The 24,354-nt window shown below is 43.2% G+C and overlaps 3 protein-coding genes across 9 annotated transcripts; all 3 read left to right on the top strand.

Annotated features, from left to right (window-relative positions):
• The first annotated feature begins 1,442 nt into the window (after nucleotides 1–1,442).
• Nucleotides 1,443–3,263, top strand: LOC117777193 (complexin-3-like). The gene is made up of 3 exons (XM_034611804.1): nucleotides 1,443–1,681; nucleotides 2,253–2,340; nucleotides 2,946–3,263. The coding sequence occupies exons 1-3, from the start codon at nucleotides 1,443–1,445 to the stop codon at nucleotides 3,168–3,170; spliced, it is 552 nt and encodes a 183-aa protein (XP_034467695.1). The 3' UTR covers nucleotides 3,171–3,263.
• Nucleotides 3,264–4,925: 1,662 nt separating this feature from the next.
• LOC117777191 (cytochrome P450 11B, mitochondrial) lies at nucleotides 4,926–16,951 on the top strand. Of its 2 annotated transcripts, XM_034611795.1 has the most exons (10): nucleotides 4,973–5,304; nucleotides 5,480–5,635; nucleotides 6,266–6,480; nucleotides 7,714–7,917; nucleotides 8,055–8,236; nucleotides 8,382–8,548; nucleotides 8,856–8,934; nucleotides 9,041–9,253; nucleotides 10,021–10,140; nucleotides 16,879–16,951. In XM_034611795.1, exons 1-9 carry the CDS (start codon nucleotides 4,973–4,975, stop codon nucleotides 10,129–10,131), a joined length of 1,659 nt encoding a protein of 552 aa, XP_034467686.1. In that variant the 3' UTR covers nucleotides 10,132–10,140; nucleotides 16,879–16,951. The 2 variants fall into 2 exon arrangements, with proteins under 2 accessions (XP_034467687.1, XP_034467686.1); XM_034611796.1 differs by lacking the exon at nucleotides 16,879–16,951 and having other exon boundaries at nucleotides 4,926–5,304; nucleotides 10,021–10,311.
• pklr (pyruvate kinase L/R) lies at nucleotides 10,407–24,269 on the top strand. 6 transcript variants are annotated; one of them, XM_034611801.1, is made up of 13 exons: nucleotides 10,463–10,482; nucleotides 15,203–15,205; nucleotides 16,079–16,243; nucleotides 16,746–16,837; nucleotides 17,021–17,152; nucleotides 18,089–18,275; nucleotides 18,806–19,079; nucleotides 19,816–19,966; nucleotides 20,851–21,003; nucleotides 21,130–21,296; nucleotides 22,390–22,456; nucleotides 23,713–23,827; nucleotides 23,917–24,269. In XM_034611801.1, the coding sequence occupies exons 3-13, from the start codon at nucleotides 16,105–16,107 to the stop codon at nucleotides 24,021–24,023; spliced, it is 1,584 nt and encodes a 527-aa protein (XP_034467692.1). In that variant the 5' UTR covers nucleotides 10,463–10,482; nucleotides 15,203–15,205; nucleotides 16,079–16,104; the 3' UTR covers nucleotides 24,024–24,269. The 6 variants fall into 6 exon arrangements, 5 of the variants coding, with proteins under 5 accessions (XP_034467690.1, XP_034467691.1, XP_034467692.1 ...); XR_004616567.1 differs by lacking the exons at nucleotides 10,463–10,482; nucleotides 15,203–15,205 and adding an exon at nucleotides 12,933–13,190 and having other exon boundaries at nucleotides 16,076–16,243; nucleotides 23,917–24,114; nucleotides 24,156–24,269; XM_034611799.1 differs by lacking the exon at nucleotides 15,203–15,205 and having other exon boundaries at nucleotides 10,407–10,482.
• The last annotated feature ends 85 nt before the right edge of the window (nucleotides 24,270–24,354 follow it).

The following is a 24,354-nucleotide window of genomic DNA, read 5'->3' as shown; positions in this document are numbered from 1 at the left end:
GCTTCACTTTTGGGGAGCAGTCAGGTCGTCCATCTTTAGAAAACAGTCTACACCGATTTCTTTTCTCTTTCTTTGTTGTGTGTCTTTGTCATTTATGGGCCTCAGGCTGCAACAAGTCAAAATGATGTGAAGAAACTGCTTCATTTATTAGTTTCATTGGTGCAGGACACTCTAATAAAACATGCTCTGTATCTTTAACCAGGCCTTGATAGTGACATGTTTGGTTTGCTGGGGAGGTTGAAGGGGGGAGGTGGGGGGTGACCTCCCACTGTCACTCCTTCAACAGTTTGGGCAGCTTCTCGGTCCAGTTGTCATCACTTCCCTCTTATCTCCCTGCGACGCAGACGCTGCCCTCTCAGGTCAGACTCCCTCCATCCAGGTGTATCTGTTTCATTTCCTTTTCTCATCTCTGTATAATCCACTGAACCAAATATTGATAATGGTCTTGTAAGGAGCTGCAGAGGTGTTGGAAGTTACCTATCCTGTCAGAACATCTGTCTGATAGCTCACTTCACTGCTCGGCTGCACGTAAACAGGGAAAATGAAGTCTTAAATCAGACTCTGAATACAGGAGCAACACTGATGTATTGTCAGAACCCATTTGTCACTCAACATGACATCAGCTCACATCTCTAAATCTCCCTCACAAACACGTGAGTCATCGGGTGCATTACCTGTCACAGCTAACAAGATCCCCCTCATTAAATCCTTTAAGTGCTAATCAGGAGAGTCGAGGTTGTGGAAGAGCGAAGCGAGGTAAGAGGAGGAGAAGAGGGAAGAAGAGGAAGCAGAGGCTGAAACCTGGAACAGTCGTTTTCTCCTGTGAAGGCCGAGGACCAGAAACACAAGATTCTGTGAAGACGCTTTTGTTGTTTTCTCCGGTTTGCTCTGAGGCTTAAGGAGATCGTGTGGTAGCGGTTGAGGCCATCTGGCTCAAGCTTTAGCAGGATTTTATGCTGTGAGCCACCTGCACGGGTAAGTGTGACCACGCCTAAGTTTACTTTGTGTGTTAATTGTAACAAACTGCCTGAAAGATAGTCAGTATAAAATGTAGTGGAGTGTGACATGTAAACATTTTTGTCCTTGTGTGTTTTTTATCTGCTTTTTTCAAGTACGTCCCTCGGAGACAAACACTTGATCGTTGCATGAACCTTTGTGAGTGTGTGTGAGTGTGTGTGAGTGTGTGTGTACTAAGTCTTTGTGTGTCTGAACCTTGTCTGACTCTCACCCTTGTCCTTGCCAGGTCTCAACCTGCCAGGCCACAGGACGTGAGACTGTGTGTGTGTCCTGAGCTCGTCCTGTCAGAGCAACACAACATGAACCAAGGAGAAAACCATTACACATCCACTCATCACCTGTCAATCAAATAGAGGTGTGGTGGTCGCTGCCTCCCGTCCTGAGAGAGAGAGAGAGAGAGAGAGAGAGAGAGAGAGAGCTTCATCATGAATTCTCTGTCGAGAGTGAAGAAGTCCCTGAGGACGCCCATCTGGAAGCTGACCAGCTGTGTGTCGGGGGTGAAGCATCAGAAGTTGTGTGCCAAACCCAGGGACGGGAGGGGCAGAGGGGGTGGGGGAGGCAGACGAGGGTGTAGGAGGTCGGGTAAGACCCCCCCACTCCGAACTGCACCTCCCAAGGACCCCACAGTCATCTGCTCGTACCAGGCCGACCTGGAGAAGGAGAGGCAAGTGGAGGGTGATGTAGAGACATTACATGAGGAGGTGGAGGTAGTACTATATACAAGTACTAGGTCTACTGTAACAATACTTTATTACTCTACTATAACAATATTTAATTACAGTAACATAATATTATTTCATTATTGCACTGTAACAATACAGTACTCAATGCAGTAAAAATGTGTTATACTATTTAATATTAGGTTATATTGTATTTCATCAGCATCATTTTTTTATGTTGTAGTTGATCAAGATCAAGCATTTAAACACTTCATTGACTTTCACCAATAACAATCCACCATATTCTTTTAGGTAATCAGATACTTCAGATGTAAAATTTCTTTCAACTACAGCTGTCACATAAATGTATGCAGTGTATGTGAATTAGTAAAAAGTACAAAGTAATATACTATAGTAATATACATGGTTGAATAACAGTTACCTCACCTCGTGTGCGCTCAGTGCAGGTGGAGCTGTTGGGACATTTTGTGAGCAGGTGTATTTGTATAATGAGCTTTAATTGAAATCTGTCTGCAGTACGTCAGGTGGGTTCATGTCTGTCTGCCGTGTTTACAGGAAGCAGCGGGAGGCGGTGAACGCTCAGAAGAACGCAGAGAGAGCAGCTTTGAGAAATCATTTCAGGAGAAAATACCAGCTGTCCAAGGTATGTTGGTGCAGAACAAGACAAAACAACAAGTGTAACAGCTTTATTAATCCTTTTACAACAGTAAAACAAAACATCAGATTTACCATTTAAGTTTTTGTTGAAAACTCTGGATTGTTTTTCCCATATCAGTTGATATGTATACACTGACTTTGCATTTACTGCTAAACATCGAGTCCTATCCAAACCTAACCAGATTTGTTATGTGGCATATTTGACATTTGCTATTTTTTGTTTCTGTTGCCAGAATCTTATGTTAATCACCTGTTTAAAAACAGTTAAATGTAAAAATTATAATTGTAATAAATTCATCGTTGCACAAAGATCCTCTGCAGACATCAGCTTTAAATTCTATCACCTTGTGTAACTTCACGCTCTGAGTCTCATGTTCTGCTGCAGATTAGCAACTGTGCACGTCCCTCACATTACTGTGTCAAACCTCCAAACGTTCAATAATTATTATTATCCACATTTCACGTTGTTGTGGCCCGTGCACGAGTAATGTTGACAAATGCAGAGTCAATTTAAATCACCAGGTTCTCACTTTCTGTCAGGCGCTCGGCCCTTTAACTGTCTTCCTGCTCTGTTTTTCCATCACCATTAAGAGCCCGAAGGACGTGAGCCACCTGAGGTCTGTGGGAGGGAAAGTGTCGCTCCCCCGCGGGCTGTCGAAGATCATTTATCCTGAAACCAAAGCCAAGGACGACGGCTTCAACCTGCTGAGCGCCTTTCAAGGCCTCAGTTTCAACACAGCGCGGCTCACAGGGAGGAAGCACAGCAAGGCGTCCACTCCTACACCAACCACTGGGGACTCCTGTAAAGTCATGTGATCCATATGTGATCACAGGGGCGATTACTTCACGGACTTGGGATTGATTTAGCTGTTTGAACAAATTTCAGGGAAACAGCAGGAGAAAATACTCTCATCTTACATCAGCGGTCAGACAATCATTAAGTCCGGATCTGCTGTCACTGCGAAACCATATGATTTCTTTGGTTCTTAATATGGTTGGTGTTTATGTAGCAAAAATGATGCGCAACTTCTAGGGAAAAAATGATGCTACTTTCTAATGAATAACTTATTATTTCACGAGTAAGTTATAGACTTTTCACAAGTGATGTGGTTTAGAGACAATTCACTTTACATCAGCTATTCATCAAATTTCCATACCACTTATCCTTTAAGGGTTCGGGTGGGCTGGGTTCAATCCCAGCTGCCGTTGTGTCAGAGGCACGTCTCCAGCCAATCATTTTCCAATACACAGAAACAAGCAACAATTAAGACGCTCCAATTAACCCAACCCCAATCTGCACGTCTTTGGACTGTGGGAGGAAGCCGGAGCTCCTGCAGAAAACCCACACAAACACGTGGAGAACATGATAACTCCCCCCCCCCCCCCGACTGAAGCAGGATTTGTACAACTACTTAGTGTGTTCATGATAACGGGTGATGATGAACTGATGATTTCAAATGGAGTTTTTACATGATCTTTTTAAGGTTTGATCATTTTCTCATCCCATTTATAATGTAAATGTATAAGTCTTTTCATAAGTAATCATATCATAATGTTATAATTACATAATAGGTTGTCCAGCGGATGGTAGTTGATTGATAATAGAAGTTACTGTAGCTAGTTTCTACTCACAGGGCTGTTGCAGCTCTAAATGACAAAGATCCAACCGATCTATTCACAAGTTAGGAACCTCAGGGCGACACGTTCACTTTTCAACACACATTCACACAAGTAATGAAGCAACACTTAATGTACTTTTTGTATTTATGAGAAAATGTTTGAACATGTGTTTTTCTGCTGTTTCTTTGTTGATCATCTGAGAGCTGGGTTACGTCCACATGTGTGAGTTAAAAATCACATCTGTAACATGTGGAGCCAAATGTGAAGCTTTTAGTTTCTTGCAATGACAAACTTGTTTCCATGGAAATATTGTGTAAATAGTCTGAAGCTGCGTAGTAACAGAATTTTATACAACATGAAGCAGAAATCTGAAATAACAATAGAAATGTTCCAAGCTGAAGGTTGTATTGAAGACTTCTTTGACCAGCTGTGCTGTGAGTGTGTGTATGTGTACAGATATCTTTGTGAGGACCATTTTGGATCTGGAAAAACAGTATATAGAAATATGCACACAGAAACTACACTGTTGCACATTGTGAGGACATTTTTGATGGTCCTCACAAATTTAAAGGGCAGTTTGAGAAGACTTGGTTTAAGATTAGGGATAGAATTTAAGTTTAGGTTAGGGTTAGGCATTTAGTTTTGATGGTTAAATTTAGGGTAAGGGGCTAGGGAATGTATTATGTCAATGAATGTCCTCATTAAGACAGATTTACAAACAAGTGTGTGTGTGTGTGTGTGTGCGTGTGTGTGTGCGTGCGTGCGTGCGTGCGTGCGTGTGTGTGTGTGTGTTGACATTCATGCTGTGTTGTCTTTCTCTTGAACTCTGACACACACATTCATAAATCATAACCTCCTATCAGCTCATTAGAATAATAGAGCACATCCAAGGATACAAGGTTGGGGTTGGAGGAGGGAAATAATCAGTCCTGCGGACACGAACACCACGGGGGTGTCACAACTCTGCACGAGACCCATGGACACATCTCGCTTGGACCATGAAGAGCATGTCCGTCCGAGTGACTGGGTGCACCAGAGCGCCGGGCACCCGAGGGTCCAGACCTGTGTTCTTTGGTGTTGCACCACAGAAGGCTCTGTCTACGAGTGCGGCAGAGACGGTGGTGGAGGCAAAGTTAGAGGGAGGAAAAGGAGCCCAGGGAGCAGGGGTTAGAAAGAGAGGGGTGGATGGACGGGTGAGGAGCTTTCAGGAGATCCCTCACACGGGAAGGAATGGCTGGGTGAACCTGGTGAAGTTCTGGAGACAAGATTATTTCGGTCAGCTCCACAAACACATGGAGAGGACCTTCAACACACTCGGGCCCATCTACAGGTAAAGGAGGGAGATGGGTGGTGTTGTAGGTGTAGATGTTGGAAAAGATTTAAGAGGATATTGGGATCAATCACCTTAACTTTGGGAATGATTTTAGAATAGGGAGATTAATTGTCGATCCTCATGTGTGTTTCCAACTTGGCCTTTTTGTATGTGTGTGTCTGTGTGTGTGTAGGGAACATGTTGGCACACACAGGAGTGTGAACATCATGATGCCGTCAGACATCTCTGAGCTGTTTCGCTCCGAGGGCCTGCACCCCCAACGGATGACCCTGCAGCCGTGGGCCACACATCGTGAGACGCGCCAGCACAGCAAGGGGGTCTTCCTCAAGTCAGTACCTCCTCTGTGCCTATCTGAACAATACCCCTGTGTGGCTTACCTCCCTTCTGGGGACACGATACAAGCCCCCACAAGTCATTCATTTTAATGGTTCTAGCTGATTGTGGTTAGAGACACATAATAAGCACAAAGAGAAAATCAGAGCTGAAACTACCACTGCACAGAGACAATGCACCTGTGCTGTCTGTGGTCGTGTTTCTGTCTGTGTGTAGCTTCTATTTAAGAATGGTTAAGATCAATCAATCAATCAAACTTTATTGATATACCCTGTTTCAAACAAATCCATTCAAAAGTTTTTTATCTGTGATTGACAAAACATAGGATGTTGAAATGGAATTCAGTTAAGATGAAAAAAAAATATTATTATCACTAAAATTCTGGTAAAGCTAAATAGGAGTAATAATGATACAAATAAATATAATTATAATTTGGGTTTTGTTAAACACAAATATACAAGAAAACAGACTTTGACACAACATCTGTACATCAGGCATATTTCAGATAAGAAGCAGAACATCTGCTTGATACACATGTTCCCTTTTTCTTTCTAAACACTCTTTGCTCTGCACTGATTTAAATGGGTCAAATTTAACGCCTCGCTGCAATTTCTTCTCACCACAGGAATGGCGAGGAGTGGAGAGCTGACCGTCTCCTGCTCAACAAGGAGGTGATGATGAGCTCGGCCGTGAAGCGGTTCCTCCCTCTCCTTGACGAGGTGGCGAGCGATTTCAGTCAAATGCTGCAGGCGAAAGTGGAGAGGGAGGGGAGAGGAAAGAAGGGGAAACGCAGTCTGACCATTGATCCGAGCCCTGATCTCTTCCGCTTCGCGCTGGAAGGTTGGAGGTCATCATCCCCAGTGATTTGTGACCTGGGGTTTCTTGATGTACATTTCATGTGTGATTGCTCTGCTAGCTCCTGCATTAATTCACCCAGATGCCCTGCACAACATTTTTCGGTCAAGGTGTTCGGTGTAGAAATATTTTAAAGGATGGGTGTCTGATCTCCTCTCAATCCACCAATGACTGACCTTGGTGTCCCCGGGGAGGGGAGGGGAGGAGATGGATTAATGTCACCTCCCTCTTTTGACGAGCTTCCATTCAGCTCTTCGGGTTGAGTCACGAATGCTGACGCAGGCTGTGTCACCTTCTCACGCCAGACACATGATTATACAATCTGCAGGAACATCACATTTTAAAATTCTTTTTGATTCTTTGTCTGCTAATGTCCCACCGCCTCTGCTCTGTCTGGCTTCATTAAAACAAATATTCTCACCTCGTCAGGGAGAAGCAAAACTCCCTCTAACCTGAGGTGTATCTGTTGTTAACAAAATGCAGATTCAGAGGGTCAAGGAGAACACCTTTAAAAATAGAAACACCAAAAAAGACGATCAAAGCCGCGGCCTTTTTTCACGAGGTCTGCTCCTTTCATGTGCCTATCTGCAACGTGCCACATTCACAAGTGTGAATGCCTGGGTGACTCACACTTGTGTACATCTGTGTGTTCGCTGGGGCGTAGAGGGGGAGAGCTGACGACTTTGAGTTATGCTGGTCTGGACTTAATGGACCAGAGCACACGGAGCCAGGTGCTGAGCCTGGGTAGGAACAGGCCGAAGAGAAACTCGATTACAGTCAGTGATGTGTAGTTAGGTGTCTATTAGGTGTTGGGTTTCCTCTGAGACAGTGTAAGTACTTGGAAAACAAAACTGCCTCCGTGTGTGGGGCTGGAATTGAAAAATACTGAATGTTTTCTTGCTGTGGCCGAGAAAAATTTACTTTAACCTCTCAAAAAAACACATTTTTGAATTTCTTTTCTTAGTTCTCTTAAACCCCAAATCATGAAATGATCAGCCCATCTGTGATAGTTTGAATTTACAGCAAGAAAATGTATGAATCTCGAGGTTCTATAATAAATTTTCTGGTAAAGCCTTTATTCATTTCCATGATAATCCAACACTTTTGTAAACAGTGTCTCAGATTAATTTTGATCTGATTAATTTTGTGAATGTTTGTGATATATCTCTCACCCATACACCCATTTCCTTCCCTCCCTCCCTCCCTCCCTCCGTCCAGCAAGTTGCCATGTGCTGTACGGCGAGCGTATCGGCCTCTTCTCCTCATCGCCCTCCCTGGAGTCTCAAAAGTTCATCTGGGCTGTGGAGCAAATGCTGGCGACCACCCCTCCTCTCCTCTACCTGCCCCATCGCCTCCTGCTCCGCATTGGCGCTCCCCTGTGGACCCAGCACGCCACTGCATGGGACCACATCTTCAGTCATGGTACAGAGAGCTACATGGATTGGACTTCTAATGGAGGAATAATCAGCCATTTCTGGATGATCTAATGCTCTTCAATCAATATATTTCTGCTTCATTACTCTCATCTGGCCTGACTCTGTAATCCTGTCCTCTTCCAGCGGAAGCCAGGATCCAGCGAGTGTACCAGCGCATGTCATCCTCCCAAGGTCCAGGGGCTGAGGCTGGGTCAGCTGGAGGCCAGTACACCGGGGTTCTGAGCCAGCTTATGGAGAAAGGGCAGCTATCTTTGGACCTCATCAAAGCCAACATCACTGAGCTGATGGCTGGAGGGGTTGACACGGTGTGTGTGTGTGTGTGTTAATGTGTGTGAGTGTGTGTGTGTGTGTGAGAGTGTGTGCCTGATTGCTCTCCTTGGCCTGAGTCTGTATACCTCACCCCAACTGATTCTGTGTCACCTCTCATCCCATCTTCCATCTTCTCTGCAGACAGCGGTGCCCCTGCAGTTTACTCTGTTTGAGCTCGGTCGCAACCCAGAGGTGCAGGAGAGTGTGAGGCAGCAGGTGAGAACATCATGGGCTGAGGCTGGTGGGGACCCTCAGAAAGCCCTGCAGGGGGCGCCACTACTGAAAGGCACAATCAAGGAGATTCTCAGGTACAAGGAATCAAAGACTGTCTGCATAAGGCCTGTGGTACCAGTTTGTGGACCACTGTACCTCCACCAAGGGCCAATAGTCCCCCTAGATTAAACCCTCATAGATATCAGACCCCTAAATATGCAAGATGGAAGATTCAGATCAATAGAGCAGTAAAATCATGAGCTGAGAACAGTTGTGTGTGCGTGTGTGTGTGTGTGTGTGTGTGTGTGTGTGTGTGTGTGTGTGTGTGTGTGTGTGTGTGTGTGTGTGTGTGTGTGTGTGTGTGTGTGTGTGTGTGTTTGTTGTCGTTTTGGTTTGTGGCAGGTTGTACCCAGTGGGAATCACAGTGCAGCGGATGCCAATCAAAGATATTGTTCTTCAGAATTACCACATACCTGCTGGGGTGAGTGATCAGACAGTGGCTCTCTTTTTCCTCCAAATCCTCCACATGGAGTCAGATGTATATTCAGAGCTGACTTCCCCGGTCTTTTGTCAACTCTCCCCCTCAGACCATGGTCCACGCCTGTCTTTATCCTCTGGGAAGGAGCACGGATGTGTTTGAGAATCCACAAAGCTTCCAGCCCGGCAGGTGGAGCAACAGCAGAGAGGAGGGACAGAGAGCAGAGGGGACAGGGTTTCGCTCCCTAGCGTTTGGGTTTGGTGCGAGACAGTGTGTCGGGAGGAGGATTGCTGAGAACGAGATGCAGCTCCTGATCATGCATGTGAGTAGCAGCAAACAAGAGAAGGAGGAAAGAGGGAGAAGGAGGAAGAGGGGGATGGAATCAGAGAGAAAGGATGTGATGCAATAAGAATGGAAAGAGATGGAAAGGCTAGTGTTGAGGTATCAGGAAATAGAAAGGAGATTTGATAAGCTTAACCTGAGCAGACACAGGTTAAGCTTCACAAATCCTTTGTGCAGCAGAAGAGACACAGGTTGTGCTGCTGAGAAGTGGTGGAGGAAGTACTCAGGTTTCTTTTCATCATGTGATTCTGGTATCTTTTCACACTTCTTATTTAAACAGGACACACTGCCGCAAGAAAATCTTTATTCAGACAACATTGTTCATAAAAATAACTTAACAATAAGTGGTAAATCTTAATCATCCTGATGTGATAAATGGGAGAGGAGGAAAGAATAAAGCTCTGCTTTTTTACAAATATATATTCTGACCTTTTACTAATCTTTTTTTTTTCTTGTGAAATATATTAGAGACGTTCATGTACATGAAACTATGTATTACATGTGTCAGATAAATGTAGTAGAGTAAAAGAAAAACTAATAGCAGGTAGCGTAAAACTGAAATATGCATTTAAAGCACAAGTATCACAACATTTTACTAAATAATAAATCTACCTACATTAAATCCATAACTTAACATACTTCTTCTCTTCCCTTCTGTCTCCATGCTTCCATCACCTCCATCACATCCTCACCCCACCTTACAAACACAAACACACACACACACACACACACACACTCTCTCTTTAGATCCTGCTGAGCTTCCACATCGGCGTGTCATCCTCAGAGGACATCAAAACCACATACACCCTCATCCTCCAGCCAGAAACCCCACCAAGGATCACTTTCAGCAAGCTCTGACACACACACAAACGCACACGCACACGCACAAACCGAGCCATAATCTCATCACTTCTCGACACGGTGAATCACATAAATTAGCCTGTGTTGATCATAATGCAACATAATGTGACCAGTGAAGGTTCTGATCTTCATCATCAGTCCATGTTTTCATCATGTGGACAAATAAAGAACCAACTCTACCTCCTGTTGTTTTCATTGTGGCTAATAAGCCTTCGCACACACAAAAAAACCAGCATTACCACCGCCGTCCTTTAGATGGCGCTAAACCTACCACCAATCCGTTCATTTACATGTGTTGAGTAGGTCTCTCCTCGCCAGTCTCTCCTGACGCACCTCACATTTCAACAGGTTGGTCATTTCCTCTCTAAACATCTGAACTTTACGCCTTTATCTGTCTGTTCTGCGTGGACCATTAATACTATCGACATCGTGCCAACACTATTATTGTCTTTTGCTTTTTTTTCAATTGCTCCTGCTGTTTTCCTGCTTCCTGTTCATTTCCGTCGCTCTCTCAGATATTGATCACTGTTGTTTGCGGCCGTTCTGAGGTAAAAGTAGTTTAGACAAACTGCAGCACTTACACACTAGAATGGATCTGCTCAATACAGTGGGAGAAAGTTCTATACCAGTACTGCTTTTTTAATCTTCAACTACATGTATTAATGCTGTATTCTCATATTTTAGTTGGCTATTAGAAGTGTTGCACATGAAAGATGAATATCATGCCACTGCACTTTGGCCTCCATGCGTAAAACCAACCTTTACTCCAGTCTGGCATCAAGTGCGGTTCTATTATATCATACTTGATGCCTGGTTTACAGGGCAGAGGGCTGCAGGGTAGATTTTCTCAAGTCAACTCAGGAGCAAAGGTCTGTTTGTCCTGTGGCTAAAGATTTACACCCCCTGTCAGCCCGGGTTCGTGCATGACTGTGCATAGATGCAACTCTCCAGAGTGCAGCCCTGCAGACCTGGACCCAGGAACTGAGTAAACTGTGTCAGTGAGTGAAGGACACATCATCTCTGTGTGTGGCCTCATCTGACAAAGTCTAGTTTGATCATTATCAGTAACACAGTTGTCCAACTCAAGAAATCAAATCTAATCAGGCCTTTCGTTCAAAGTAGCAATAGAAGGTGCTTAACAATACAGTTAATACAGCAATAGAATAAGACACAACACCACAGCATGAGCATTAAGATAAATAGATCAAACAATAAAAGATAAGGTCATAGAAAATAAAATATAATAAAACCTAGCAGACAGATTTAATAAAAAAATTGTGCAGAACGTGGAAATTAAAGCAGTGAATTCTGTGAATACAAACTCAGATTAAGAAAAAACCTTTGACAATTAAAATTTTGTGCATGAGTCACACGGTCAAATGTTCCTGGGTAATGTTAAGATTCCTCAGTTTGTGCCCAACAAGCAGCGCTCACAAGACCACACTCTGACAGAGATGTTGTTACGAGGCGACATACGCAGTGAGTAAGCTGATAGCTAAGAAGCTGAACCTGCTACGACATCAAAATATGCAGTTTTTTTGTGATCAACATTTTTTATTTTAAAATGATCAAGACAACTCAAACACACACACAATTTCAAACAACTGCAGTGACGCACACATGGTACAAAATAAAATCCCCAAAAGATATTGTACAATATAGTACTGGTGAAGAGAAAATACGAGGCAAATACTCCCAAGTAAATTACAGTTCACAGTAATTCAATATAGAGAAAGAAAAGGACAGAAATCTGATTAGAGCAACCACTTGATTTATCTTACTGTGACTACTGGTCTGGGTCTGACGTCATCAGACGTGCAAAGATCTGTGAGGGGTTTGCCTTCCTTTTGATGGAGGCACTAAAAGATGCAGCAATGCTGGACCATGCGGCACAGAAACCGTATAATACATGAGATCATTGAACTGCAAAGCAACGACCAGCCCAAAGCTTCAGTACAGCAAGCTCCTGCTCGAGCTCAGACTGCACATACATATGTGTCTTGAGGATTTTCCCATTTGGACGAGAAATGCTCTGAAGTTTCAATCTCTGTTTGAAACTTCTACCTACGAGAGCAGTTCTTGACTAAACGTTTGTATTTGCAAAGATTATTCACAACGACTGATTGAGCATCATCATCTCTACCATCTGACATCAGGCGCCTCATTTTGAGCCATTACATTAGGGAGGTAAGTTTGATAAATGTGTCCTTCAATAATTTAGTATGGCCCTAGAAGGATGTTATGAAAATTTAAATGGTCCCTAAAAGGAAAATGGCTCCCCACCCCTTACATAGAATAATATTTAATCTAACCAAGAAAAGTAACATTCTCTAATACGTCACTCTTTAAAGGGTTTACTGTCTCATCTGTAACTATAATCAATATTTAATAAACCATTTTATACATCAGTTTTTAAGATATTAAAATAAATAAATACATTTTGTTCAACCAACATTCCCAAACCAGAAGATATTCAGTTTCATATCAGTATTATTATATTATATTTGTATCATTATTAAAACAACAAATACCACCATCGAAGAGACATATATTTGCAATATTTAAAAAGTTTGTAAAAAAGGAATACACATCTTTCAAAAGTTCAGTTGATAGGATTACGATTAAAATGACATCATCTGCAACAAAGGCAAGTGTCACTTTGTACTGTAGTGGCCCACACCCTGATAGTTCTGGGTCAATGAGTCTATTGACATAAAGTTTTTCCATTTTTAGCATCCCCCTGTCCCAGTTAGGCCCAAACTACACCAACTCAGCATATTTTGTTGTATATCTGTTGCAAGCAGTGGCGTCGCTCCACGAGGTGTGAGTGGGAGGAGACAAGGGGGCAGCCGACAGGTCAGAGGGTGGAAATGAGTGAAAGAGGCTGAATTAGACTTGTGACACCAGAGGATGACAAGTGCAAAACGTGAGCGCAGGAAAGGATAAAGGCAGAGGAGGAGAATTAAAGAGTAAAAATATCCAAGACATCCTACAACAAAGTGATAGAGGAGGAACTGGGAAGTGGATTTGGATCATTGAAGGTTTACTCAACATGGGTAAGTGGACCAAGGACATTTTTGTATTGAGGTGTGCAGAGTTACAACAAATTGTATGAATTAACAAAAAAAATCCTTAATTTATAAGCATAGCATTGTTAAGAATCCCTGATTTACACAACTTTATACTCATTTGAACTGAGCTTAGTGCAAGGCTCATTTTTTGTGGCAGTTGGTTCCTATGTCGTTATCAAAAGAAGTAGTAAGGTTTGATATTTTACCGTTAAATCCTAAACTTTATTATAAATAGATATGAATATAAGAAAATACAACCAAATATGTAGAACGTGAAATAAGAAAGTAAAATGTCCACATAAATGCAAATTTCTTTCTGCATTGTTTATATTATAAATTAAACTTTTTATACCCACAAACGCCGACACCAGTATATCTGTGAAAAGCTCATATCACATATTAGCACGTCACCTATTTGTGGCCGGCCGATATATCGATCAAAAACATTTTCCAGTAGCAGTGACTCAGCAAAAATAATAAAAAATTGATTCCATCATGAACTGTACAATAGTTGATCTTCACGAGGAGGTCAGATACTGCTCCGCGGTGTCATTTGTCTCATGCTTTTAAACTTGCAGTTTAACAATAGTCTGCCCTCTTACCTTTTGGGTTCATTGATCGAATGGACACACGCACTGACCTCTCTTCATGTACGAATGTGACCGACTGCAGGCAGTTTATTCCTGGCATATATTTTGGCCACACACATCACCTGGCTGACCTTTCTTATCAGTCGTAAAGGCCGTGCATTGACTGTTATTTTGCAACATCTGTGTCTTTGACCTGCTTTATTTATCTGCCTTCCAGGAAAAGAAGGCAGGTACCTGTGTGCGTGTGTGTGTGTGTTTTCATGCATGCACCCTGGGATGTGTCAGAGGAGGATCTCAGTGGGACACGTAATGATGTGTGCAGCAGTGCGGCAGAACTGGGTCACAGGGAGGTGTAGAGAGAGAGAGAGAAAGGCACAAAGAGAAAGAGGGAGAAAATACTGACAGATATTAAATGTTCACGTTATCCTGCAAAATCCCCAGTCACAGTTTCACGTTCCCTTAGGTTTCGTCTGCAGAGAGTTGTGGAACAAGCGGGAGGTCGACAAATTTAAAACATGACACCAGACATTAGGTTAACAAGAAACAGGGTCACAACTAACTGATTGACAGAAACCTCCCTTGACAGATTCCTTCTTTTCTTCCTCCCTTCCTCTCTCCCTTCTTCTTTGTCCTCACCTCTTGGCTCCCGTGGTGCTGTTAGCATCAACCTTTGTATGTCAGGCTCCCCTCTCTGGTCTTTACTCTCTCCTCCCCTGTGGTGGCAGAAATGGCAGGCTAGACTGACGGTGACATCTTTTTAAATGGATGCCATTGTGCTGCCACAAAGGACTCAGCCAGGTACCACAGTGCTTTGCACGAGAGACACCTGGTCTGTGAGATTTTAAGTAGAAATGGTGACTGGTGGAGTTGTTAGGGTGATGTAATGATGTGTGTAATGAGTATGGAATGTAGAGTAATAAAAGGCATTTCAAACTGGTATTATTTGAAGAGGTGACCAAATGCCAGTTTTGTTAACATAAGATGAGATAAGATTGTTGTTTATTAGTCTCACAATGTGGAAATTTGCCATTTGCGTTGAAATGAAAATGCAGAACTCATCGTAAACATTGGAACAGGTTAGTTTACTGTAAATGTTAAGAATCCTGTATGAATCCTAAGCCGAGAGCAGTTCCAGCGTGTAGGTGATGGCGTGTGGAAGCTGAGGCACGAATCTTCTGAATCCAGGAGGCAGACGAGGAAAAACTGAGCGTGTGTCAGAAAGATACAAGATACACTTAGATACAAGGAGCAGGGATTTGAGGCAGAAAGAGAACAGTTAAATTACCAGGTAGAACTCAAACACGAGGAAAATACGCAGAACTGGATTTCTTATTGGCTGTACGGTTTGTAGCACGTGGATACAGTGAATGAACCGAGTGAGACCCGGAGGACTGGGTCTTCATACAGCTGGTGTCAGACAGACATGGACAAAGACAAACTGGGGACATACCAGGAAGGTGACGATGCTCATGAGGAAATGGAGGGAGATGCTGCCTCAGTGTTTAACAGGTTGCTGTCACATGAAAACTCTTTTCAGTCTTTTTATTTGGGAGGCTCCTGTCTACTTGTCATTTGCTCACAGAGACTCTTTCAGGATGGAAAAGAACACGTAGCTCCTGCACACACACACAACAACACAACACACAGTCAGATCTTCTCCTCTGAGAATACAAGATGTCTCTGTTTCCTTGATTCATTCAGACGGAGAGCGTGTTTCATGAAACCGTGTGTGAAGCTGAATCGTGTCTGAATCATTTCAGGTTTTATTCTACATTATATTACAAGACTGTGGGTGTGGAGATCATGCATTTTGATTCGCTGCAAATATAAGTACAAAACCATATGTGGCATTAATGTCAGGCTTCCTGTCTATTTTTTTAAATACAGTTTTATTACAGTGTTTTTTCAGATTTTGTCAGATTATACATTTTAATGACGCATCCACATTGTAGTGAGGTCACGTCAATATGTTGTGTTTTTGTCTTTGTGTGCAAATATTATATTATTACCTCTGACAAGCTGTACACGCTTCTAGTCTTATTTGAGGCCTCCGCTCTGACTGTAGATTTAAACACTGTTGCTGTTACCTGCTATTTATTTTTTTATCTTTGCTCTTCCTGCCTAACACATGGAGGTGTTGTTCTCCATCTCCATCATTCGCTCGTAAATGAATGACACTCGTATTTGTGTGTGAGGCGTTTAGCTCATGCGTGCTCACAGGTGGAGCTGGCACTTTCCCCCGGCCGTCTCCGCTCTGCTGACCACGTTTCTCTGTCACTGCAGCTCGCATCAGGTGCTACGCAGAGGCGATGACACTGTCGGACTCTTTCATCCAACGCCAGCAGCTGGACGCCAGAATGGCTGACACCTTCCTGGAGCATCTCTGTCTGCTGGACATCGACCAGGAGCCAATCACAGCGCGCAACACCAGCATCGTCTGCACTATCGGTGAGTGTGACAAGCAGCTGCAGACGGCAAGTCTCAGTCTCAAGTTGGTTTTCTGGCAACTGCTGTACGTCACCGCTGGTTCCCTGTCAGTCTGCCAGCTCCTGTGTGTGAGAGGCCCTCGGTGTGTTGGCTGGGTCTGGTTCTTGGCTGTGGGGCGACCCCTCAGCTCTCTCTGCTTTTCTGCTGCCTAAAAATAGAGAAAATAATAAGAAGGAAACAAACAAACAGCGTTTTATATCCCCAGAGCTGCGGTTCTCCAGATAGTGGCTTTCATTCACCAACAATCAATGTATTCATTGATTAATCTGCTTATTAATTTCTTGGCTCATGAAATATCAGGGAAATATGAAGAAATGGTCAAAACGGCCTGTCTAGAGTTTCCGGGACAAGCTCAAATTCATTAATAAAAAAAAACTAATTTTCACATTTGAGAATTTGGAAAGGAGCGATTTTCAGTTTTGACGTTAAATCACCTTCATCTCGTTCCTCCTCTTCATTTCAGGTCCTGCGTCACGATCAGTCGCCAAACTGCAGGAGATGGTCAAAGCAGGGATGAACATCGCTCGTCTGAATTTCTCTCATGGATCACATGAAGTACGTGCTTCAGATGTGCCCATTGTCACAAAACAGAACGTACACACACACACACACACACACACACACACACACACACACACACACACACACACACACACACACACACACACGCACACACATTCATTCCTTCATTAATTCACGTCATGATCCTTTGTGTGTCTCCCTACTTCTCTCTGTCAGTACCACGGTGGAACCATCAAAAACATCAGAGAGGCGGTGGAGACGCTCACCTCTGACCCCTTGTACTACCGGCCGGTCGCCATCGCCTTGGATACGAAGGGTCCAGAGATCCGCACTGGATTAGTGAAAGGGGTGAGCGCGTCATGCTTCATCCGTCAAACAGTCTAAGAGGAATCAAGCAGTGACGTGGAAGAGCTGCAGCAAATTTACACAATCCTATATACCATTTTTTTTTGCCTGAACTGGAAATTCTTGGCATAAGCTTGTTTTCTTTCCTGGCTGTGCTGCTGTTGCACGTCGCCTGCTGAACAAATAACTCCAAGCTGTTGGAAACCGCTGAATGTCTCGTTAAGCTTTGATGTGTGAGCTGCTCACTGACTCTGGCTTATTACATCTCTGCTTAAGTCTCATCAGCAGCTCATACATAATCAATCATAAGCTGAGAATGTTACATTAATCTTTTAAAATGTATTTAAAAAAAAGTAGAAGCACATTTTTCTGTCACACATCACAAACCCTGATGTGTCATGTTATTTCCTTCCTGCATGTGACATTTTGACAGTGAGAATGTTGATAGGTAGATGACAGGATGATAACAATACTAAATTTATGATAAAAAAAACAAGCACACATAACCAGTCACTTTAAATCCAAGCACAATACATTTTTGTGATAATTTTAACGTCATGGAGCAAAAACTCATCATCACTGTCACAGAAAATACTTGATATGAATTACTGGAACTATTCAGACACAAACACGCCAGCTTGTTAAAGGAGTTGGAAGGTTTCCATCCTGCACTACTGACATGTTGATAGGATTCTTTAAAGAAAGCCTGAACTTGCACCACCAGTTCCATTTCTTTGTGGTGAGGCACTCATGAAAACAGCCTCTACAGGTTTGTGAAGACCTGTGTGTTGACATAAAAATACTATTTAATGTTCTACTTAAAATTTTGCCCCACGAGTGCCGCTTTCTTTAAAAATGCATCAAGAGAGAGAGACAATAATGTTTTTTCTTTCTTTTATTTCCAATGTGTGTTTGTTCTGTGTGTGTGTGTTTGAACAGAAAGTGGAGGAGGAGGTGGTGCTGCAGAAGGGCAGCACTGTTCGTGTGGTGACATCAGAGAGTGACAAAGACAAAACAGATGGAAAGATTGTCTGGGTGGACTATCCCAGCCTCCCCAAGGTCGTCAAGAAAGGAGGAACGATTTACATTGACGACGGCCTCATCGGACTCAAAGTCACAGAAATAGGTGAAGAAGCTCAAAGCACCATCTCATCTCTGTGTTGAAATATCGCCTCCTTACAAATTGTTTCAACTATTTTTTACCTTCGATTTTCTTTGTTATATAATTCTACACTACTATTCATTCTCTTCGCCTTGTTATCTATATGAAGTCCTGCTTTCCAATGCACATAATGATCAGCCCTGTCTTTCATTGTGAAGGAAATCTTTCTCATTAAAGGAAACCTTGCTCTGCTGAATAACCCATTCATGGTTCCCTTGGAGTCGTCCAACCCTCTGCATTATGTCCTGCGAGATGAAACGATTCTCTAATTACTTCGATATTTTAAGTGTAACCTAGAGTTCAGTCAGCTGACGCACTTTCCAGAGAAATGGCTTTTCTTTGTCCTCAGTTCAGGGTTTGACTTGATATTGGATTCTTAATTATGGCCACTTTTATTTTTTAGCTTGTTTTTGAGATATAACGTGATGGATTCCAATCTCTAAGGTTTGTTTTAAGTGACCTTTCATTTTTCTTTGACTGGTCCATGATTACAGGACCTGACTGGGTGGACACGGTGGTGGAGGCTAGCGGGCTGCTCTGCAGTCGCAAAGGCGTCAACCTCCCCGACTGCGACCTGATCGGCCTGCAGGCGGTCAGCGAGCGGGACAGGGCCGACCTGAGGTTCGGGGTGTCCCAGGGTGTGGACATGGTGTTTGCCAGCTTCATACGCTCGGCCCAGGACGTCAAGGATGTACGGCAGGTTCTTGGGGCACATGGACGAGAAATCAAAGTGATCAGCAAGGTTGAGAGCCGGCAGGGCGTCCAGAAGTGAGTCACGTAAAAAAAACGGTTCTTATTTAACACCATTTACAGTTGCTAAAGGCAGTGAATATTTTCTAATGAGGCTGTGACAGGACTTATAAATCCAGCGCTGAGGGCGATCTGCCCCTGCTGTAGTCGGCCTGCTGTCAGTGATGGATGTGCATTTGTCAACTCTGGATGTTACACATTTATGATGAGCAAACTGTGTGGCTGTCTCTGAGTTATAACCCCCTGACACAATTCATGTTACCGCTCTCTCAGCTCCATCATTCATCTCTGTCTTTCTCCTGCTGCTCGTCGGCCTCTGACAATGTGTAAATACAGATTTTAATTTAAATGAGACAGTTTTTAGGATGATAAAGGATAATATATATAATATTTTACTTATCTATGATTCTTTGTGTTGACATGTCCTCTTTTAAATCTCTTGCATCTGTATTTCTTCTTAAACTTGCATCCTCATCACAGCTGGATGTGGATTTCGTCCATATATTTTTGATTTAGATCAGAATGTACAATCGTCTATGTTTGTAGAATTCAGAGATAAAATCCTGTTTTTGCAGGTCGAGACCTGAATTTGAATGTTTCCTGGATAACAAGGTGCTGTCATTGTTTTTATCCTCCTCTACCTCTGCTTCCTCATCCCTGCCAACTCCTCTGTTTCTGCTCTTTTTCAACTCCCTTTTCTTTTTTCTTTTCACTCAATCCCCCACCACCTCATCTCCCTTAATCTGTCCGTCAGTTTCGAGGAGATCCTGGCTGCGAGCGACGGCGTGATGGTTGCCAGGGGCGACCTGGGGATCGAGATCCCGGCGGAGAAAGTCTTCATTGCCCAGAAGATGATGATTGGGCGCTGCAACTCTGCCGGCAAGCCTGTCATCTGTGCCACGCAGGTCAGCGCCGCACACAAACACACCCACACAGAAATGGATGCCGACGTGATAAAATATGCAGATTTGGACTCGAACTCCGGCGTTCGAGAATGAAATGTCAAGAGAGTTTGCGTAAACTAACATTAAAATCTAACAGGCGCACATTAACCTTACTCTCCTGCATAATGTGCTCACACAAACACACGCTCACTTGTCCTATAAATTCATCCTCAAACACACACACAGAAACACACACACACGTTTCCTGTCCTTTGTTACCCGTCTCTTGTTATACACACACACGCACGCACAAACGCTCACACGCACACGCACGGATGCATATTCCTGCAGCCATGTTGAGTCACAGCGCTATATCTTGTTAATGCTACAGCTCTTGACTCAGAGTGACAGCGTTATAGCAGGTTTTTGCTACTAGAGACCTGAGCCCACAAACAACCCCCCCCCCCCCCCAAACACACACACACTAATCAGCATTAGATGCAGCTTCTCGACTATTTAAAAATGCCGTCTCTCAGGCGATGCTGCGAGCTATCTCCTTTCCCATCCGTCTGCCTTGCTTATTGACTCACAATACCGAGTCTCCGGAATGCCAATAATGATCTCGCCAAGTCATACTCAGCCAGCCTCAATCTAAATGATCCCTCATTTCTCTTCCCCTGATGTCCATCCATCCACAGAGCCATTAGCCCCTACCGTCATTCTCTCCCTAAAGCCGGTATGCCTTATGTCACTTTCTCATCTCAGACAAGAAAATGGTGTCATAAAATACAAAGTGGCTTATTTCTGATGGATTGACTGATCACATCCTTTTGGAGTGCCTGATGGAGACATAACGTGAAGCTAATGTGTTTCGTGTTTGTGTGTGTGCGGTTGTGTGTGTGCAGATGCTGGAGAGCATGGTGGCCCACCCACGGCCAACTAGAGCAGAGGGCAGTGACGTCGCCAACGCCGTGCTGGACGGAGCCGACTGTGTAATGTTATCTGGGGAGACGGCCAAGGGACTGTTTCCTGTGGAGGCAGTCGCAATGATGCACTCGGTGTGTGTTGCTGTGTGTGTGTGTGTGTGCGCACGATGTCCATTCTGTTAAATCTGACTTGGTGCCCTCAGATAACTCTCTCTCCATCCTCTGTCTCCCCCCACGGCCTCACTCTCTGTCTCTCAGATCTGCAGGGAGGCAGAGGCAGCCATTTTCCACCAGCAGCTCTTTGAGGAGTTGCGTCGCCTCACTCCGCTCTCTTCTGATCCCACAGAGGTCACAGCCATCGGAGCTGTAGAGTCCTCCTTCAAATGCTGTGCCGGGGCCATCATAGTCCTCACCATCAGTGGCAGGTGTGTACTGTGTAACAATGGTGTCGCCAGGCAAGAATGTCCGCACCGCACAATTCTTCACTGACATGTTTTTTCAACTGATACAACTGAAGGTCCGTTCCTTTGGGTTCTATGAAGATTCCCCGTCAATCCAGGTCATATCATCTAAGAAAAGTGGATTAGAATATAGATATTATTATATTATATTATATTATTGTAGATATATGTTTCTCTGCTCATCCAAGAGGCTTCTTTTCCAATTCTAAACTAATGAATTTTGCCCACAATTGCCTCTAAAGCTCACTAGTTAAATGCAATTACATGAGGGTTATTTTAGTATTTGTGCTAAACTAAGATAAATTAAGCTAAACTGAGTTGCTGCTGACTGTAGCTTTATATTTATGAGAGTGGTATAAAATATTCTCATTTGACTTTGTGACAAAGTAGATACTTGTATTTCTGTGATTTTTTTTTGTTATTGCAAATAAATTAAATGTATGGTACAGTACAGTTTGGTTATATACAGTTAGGATTAAGACACTAAATCACTTGGTTCAAGTTGTGAAATAGTTATGTTTACAAATAATAAAAAGGTGAATATATCTTCCACATGCTGCTTTGTGCTTTGGGTCTGCAAATTGATGCTGGACACGAATTGTGAGGAATCACAGTTAAGATTTAGACTTGAGTAAAACATCAAAATTGCATCAATGAATGGAGACACTTCCATACAGCACGTAACATGTTGCCATGTTTTAAACTGTCGACCAAGTGCAGTCGTTGTCATTGTGGCCAGTGAGTGACCTTGACAGAGAGTTTATCAGCAGCATATGGACAATAGGAGCCTCAGTCAAAAACTGTTTCAGTGTGACCATCCCTCATAGAGTACAGTTCAGAAATCTAAAATATCTGTAATATATTCTGACCCAGTTTTCTGGACATTTTCCAGAGTTTGTGTCAGGTATTGACTTAAGAAGAACTCAATCTATTCTGGAAACTCTGGCACGTGACACGTTATTCTGTGTGTCACCCATCCATAGAAACATTGCTCAAGTGTGTCAGCGTTGATAATTCTTTTTCCCTCCTCATCAATCTCTCCTCCTGGTCTGTGCAGATCGGCACACCTCCTGTCCAGGTACAGACCTCGCTGTCCCATCATCGCCGTCACCAGAAGCCCTCAGGTACCGTCTGCTCCCTTTGGACTCAACAGCATAACTTCCTTTGTGTTGACTACCGTTGTGCTTGTCCTGCCAGAAACATGACCACACTGTTTATCACACTTTTCAAAGCAGAAGAATATGTGATAGACACTATTTACTGTCACTGACTGTTGCTGTGAATTGTGACAGTGCTAAAGATGCCAGATTGGCTTTGCAGAGAGAGAATGTTTATGAGAGATACTTAACTGGAGCATATTTCTGTTTTATGGAGCTCATTCTGGAACAGTTGTTTTAAAACATGAGCCTCATTTAAAGTAGGTCATGGTTACCTGTGATTTTAAATCATGTGGGGATAATCCACATGAGAACCCACCCTCACACATCTTAGACGCTCCACATGGAGGTCAGGGGTCAGAGTCAGATTCAGAGCAGCACATCTGGACCTGGCCCAGGAGCGGACTGCCACTGGTGCAGGAGCTCGACCCTGTGACCCTACTTATGATGACCGCCATAATTTATCAAGTCAAAGTGTCGTCGATGTGTTTTGAATGATGTTAATGAACAGACAGGAAACTAAATGTTTAAAATGCAAACGTATCTCTTCATGAAAAGTAGTAATACAACTTTTATTTGCTGTACCTTTATACTGGCACACACATTATTCATCACTGGTAAAAAAATAATGAGATTATAACAATTTATTCAAACTCTAATAATATTTTTGTGTAACATGTTTATAAATTAAATTACCTCGGGCAATTTTTCCAATGAACCCAATGTCCTTGGCCTGAATGTGTAATTAGAGGAAAAGTCATAAGATCATTGAGATCAAAAGCCTTTATCCCCTTCGAGAGAATGAGCATGTATCACCATAAAGTCTTGATTACAAGTATGGAAAGTAATATTTAAATTTAGCCAAAGAAATGTGAATAAAATGACATTTGGTCGAGCGCATTCCCAAACCAATCGGCACATTTAAGAAAGTAAAAATTAAAAGGTTCTGCCCCTTTGTCCACATACTTGATGCCAAAATGTACTGCTGTACTGCAGCTGTAATACTAATTCATACATTATTCCCTAGGAAATTGCTGAAAATTTCCAAAAAAACTAAATCGCCAAATCTCGCAATGTAAATCTAAATTGATTTTTAAAGAATTCCTGGATCTGCTCCAAACATTAATGAGGTGTTTCTTGGCCCATGTCCCATCCTTCCACTACGTTTTGTGTGAATACATTCAATCCTCACTTAAGTATGTCACTGACTATCATTTCTTCAGGTGGCCCGACAGTCCCAGCTGCTGAGAGGAGTGTTTCCCGTCCTCTTCCACCCTCTGCCTGCTCCTGTCTGGGCCGACGACGTAGACGACAGGGTCAACTTTGGCATGGACATCGGTTAGTGTGTGTGTGTGTGCGCATGTGTCAGATTTTTTGTGATCCTCTCTTACTCACACCTCTCTGTTTCCCTCTACCCCCCTCCACAGGTAAAGCAAGAGGCTTCTTCAAACCCGGCGACATGGTGATCGTGGTGACGGGCTGGATCCCGGGCTCCGGCCACACTAACATCATGAGGGCCGTCAGCGCCCAGTAACAACCTGACGGGACCTGGACTCTCTCACTTCTCTGACTCAGAGCCTCTGTAAGACCGTCCCTATGATGTTGATGAAAACCAGAGAACCGCCATTGAAAATCATGACAGAAACATCACTGTTACTTCACCCAAAGTGTATTTTAAGGAAACATTTGCCACAGAAACTGACCTCATGAAGGGTGAATTTGTGTATAGTGTGTTTTAAAAGCAATGACTCCCTCTTAATAAAGCTTGAACCATCATTTCAACACCTTGTTCATGTCCCGACTGAAGCTAATTGAGCTATCCAGCTTTTTTTTTTCTTTCAATCTCCTTTATTCATGAGAGTGGT

The sequence above is a fragment of the Hippoglossus hippoglossus genome, chromosome 16 (assembly GCF_009819705.1).
Source record: "Hippoglossus hippoglossus isolate fHipHip1 chromosome 16, fHipHip1.pri, whole genome shotgun sequence".
NCBI lineage: Eukaryota > Metazoa > Chordata > Actinopteri > Pleuronectiformes > Pleuronectidae > Hippoglossus > Hippoglossus hippoglossus.
Note: the sequence above shows the minus strand (reverse complement) of the source record. Positions and strands in the feature narration are given on the sequence as shown.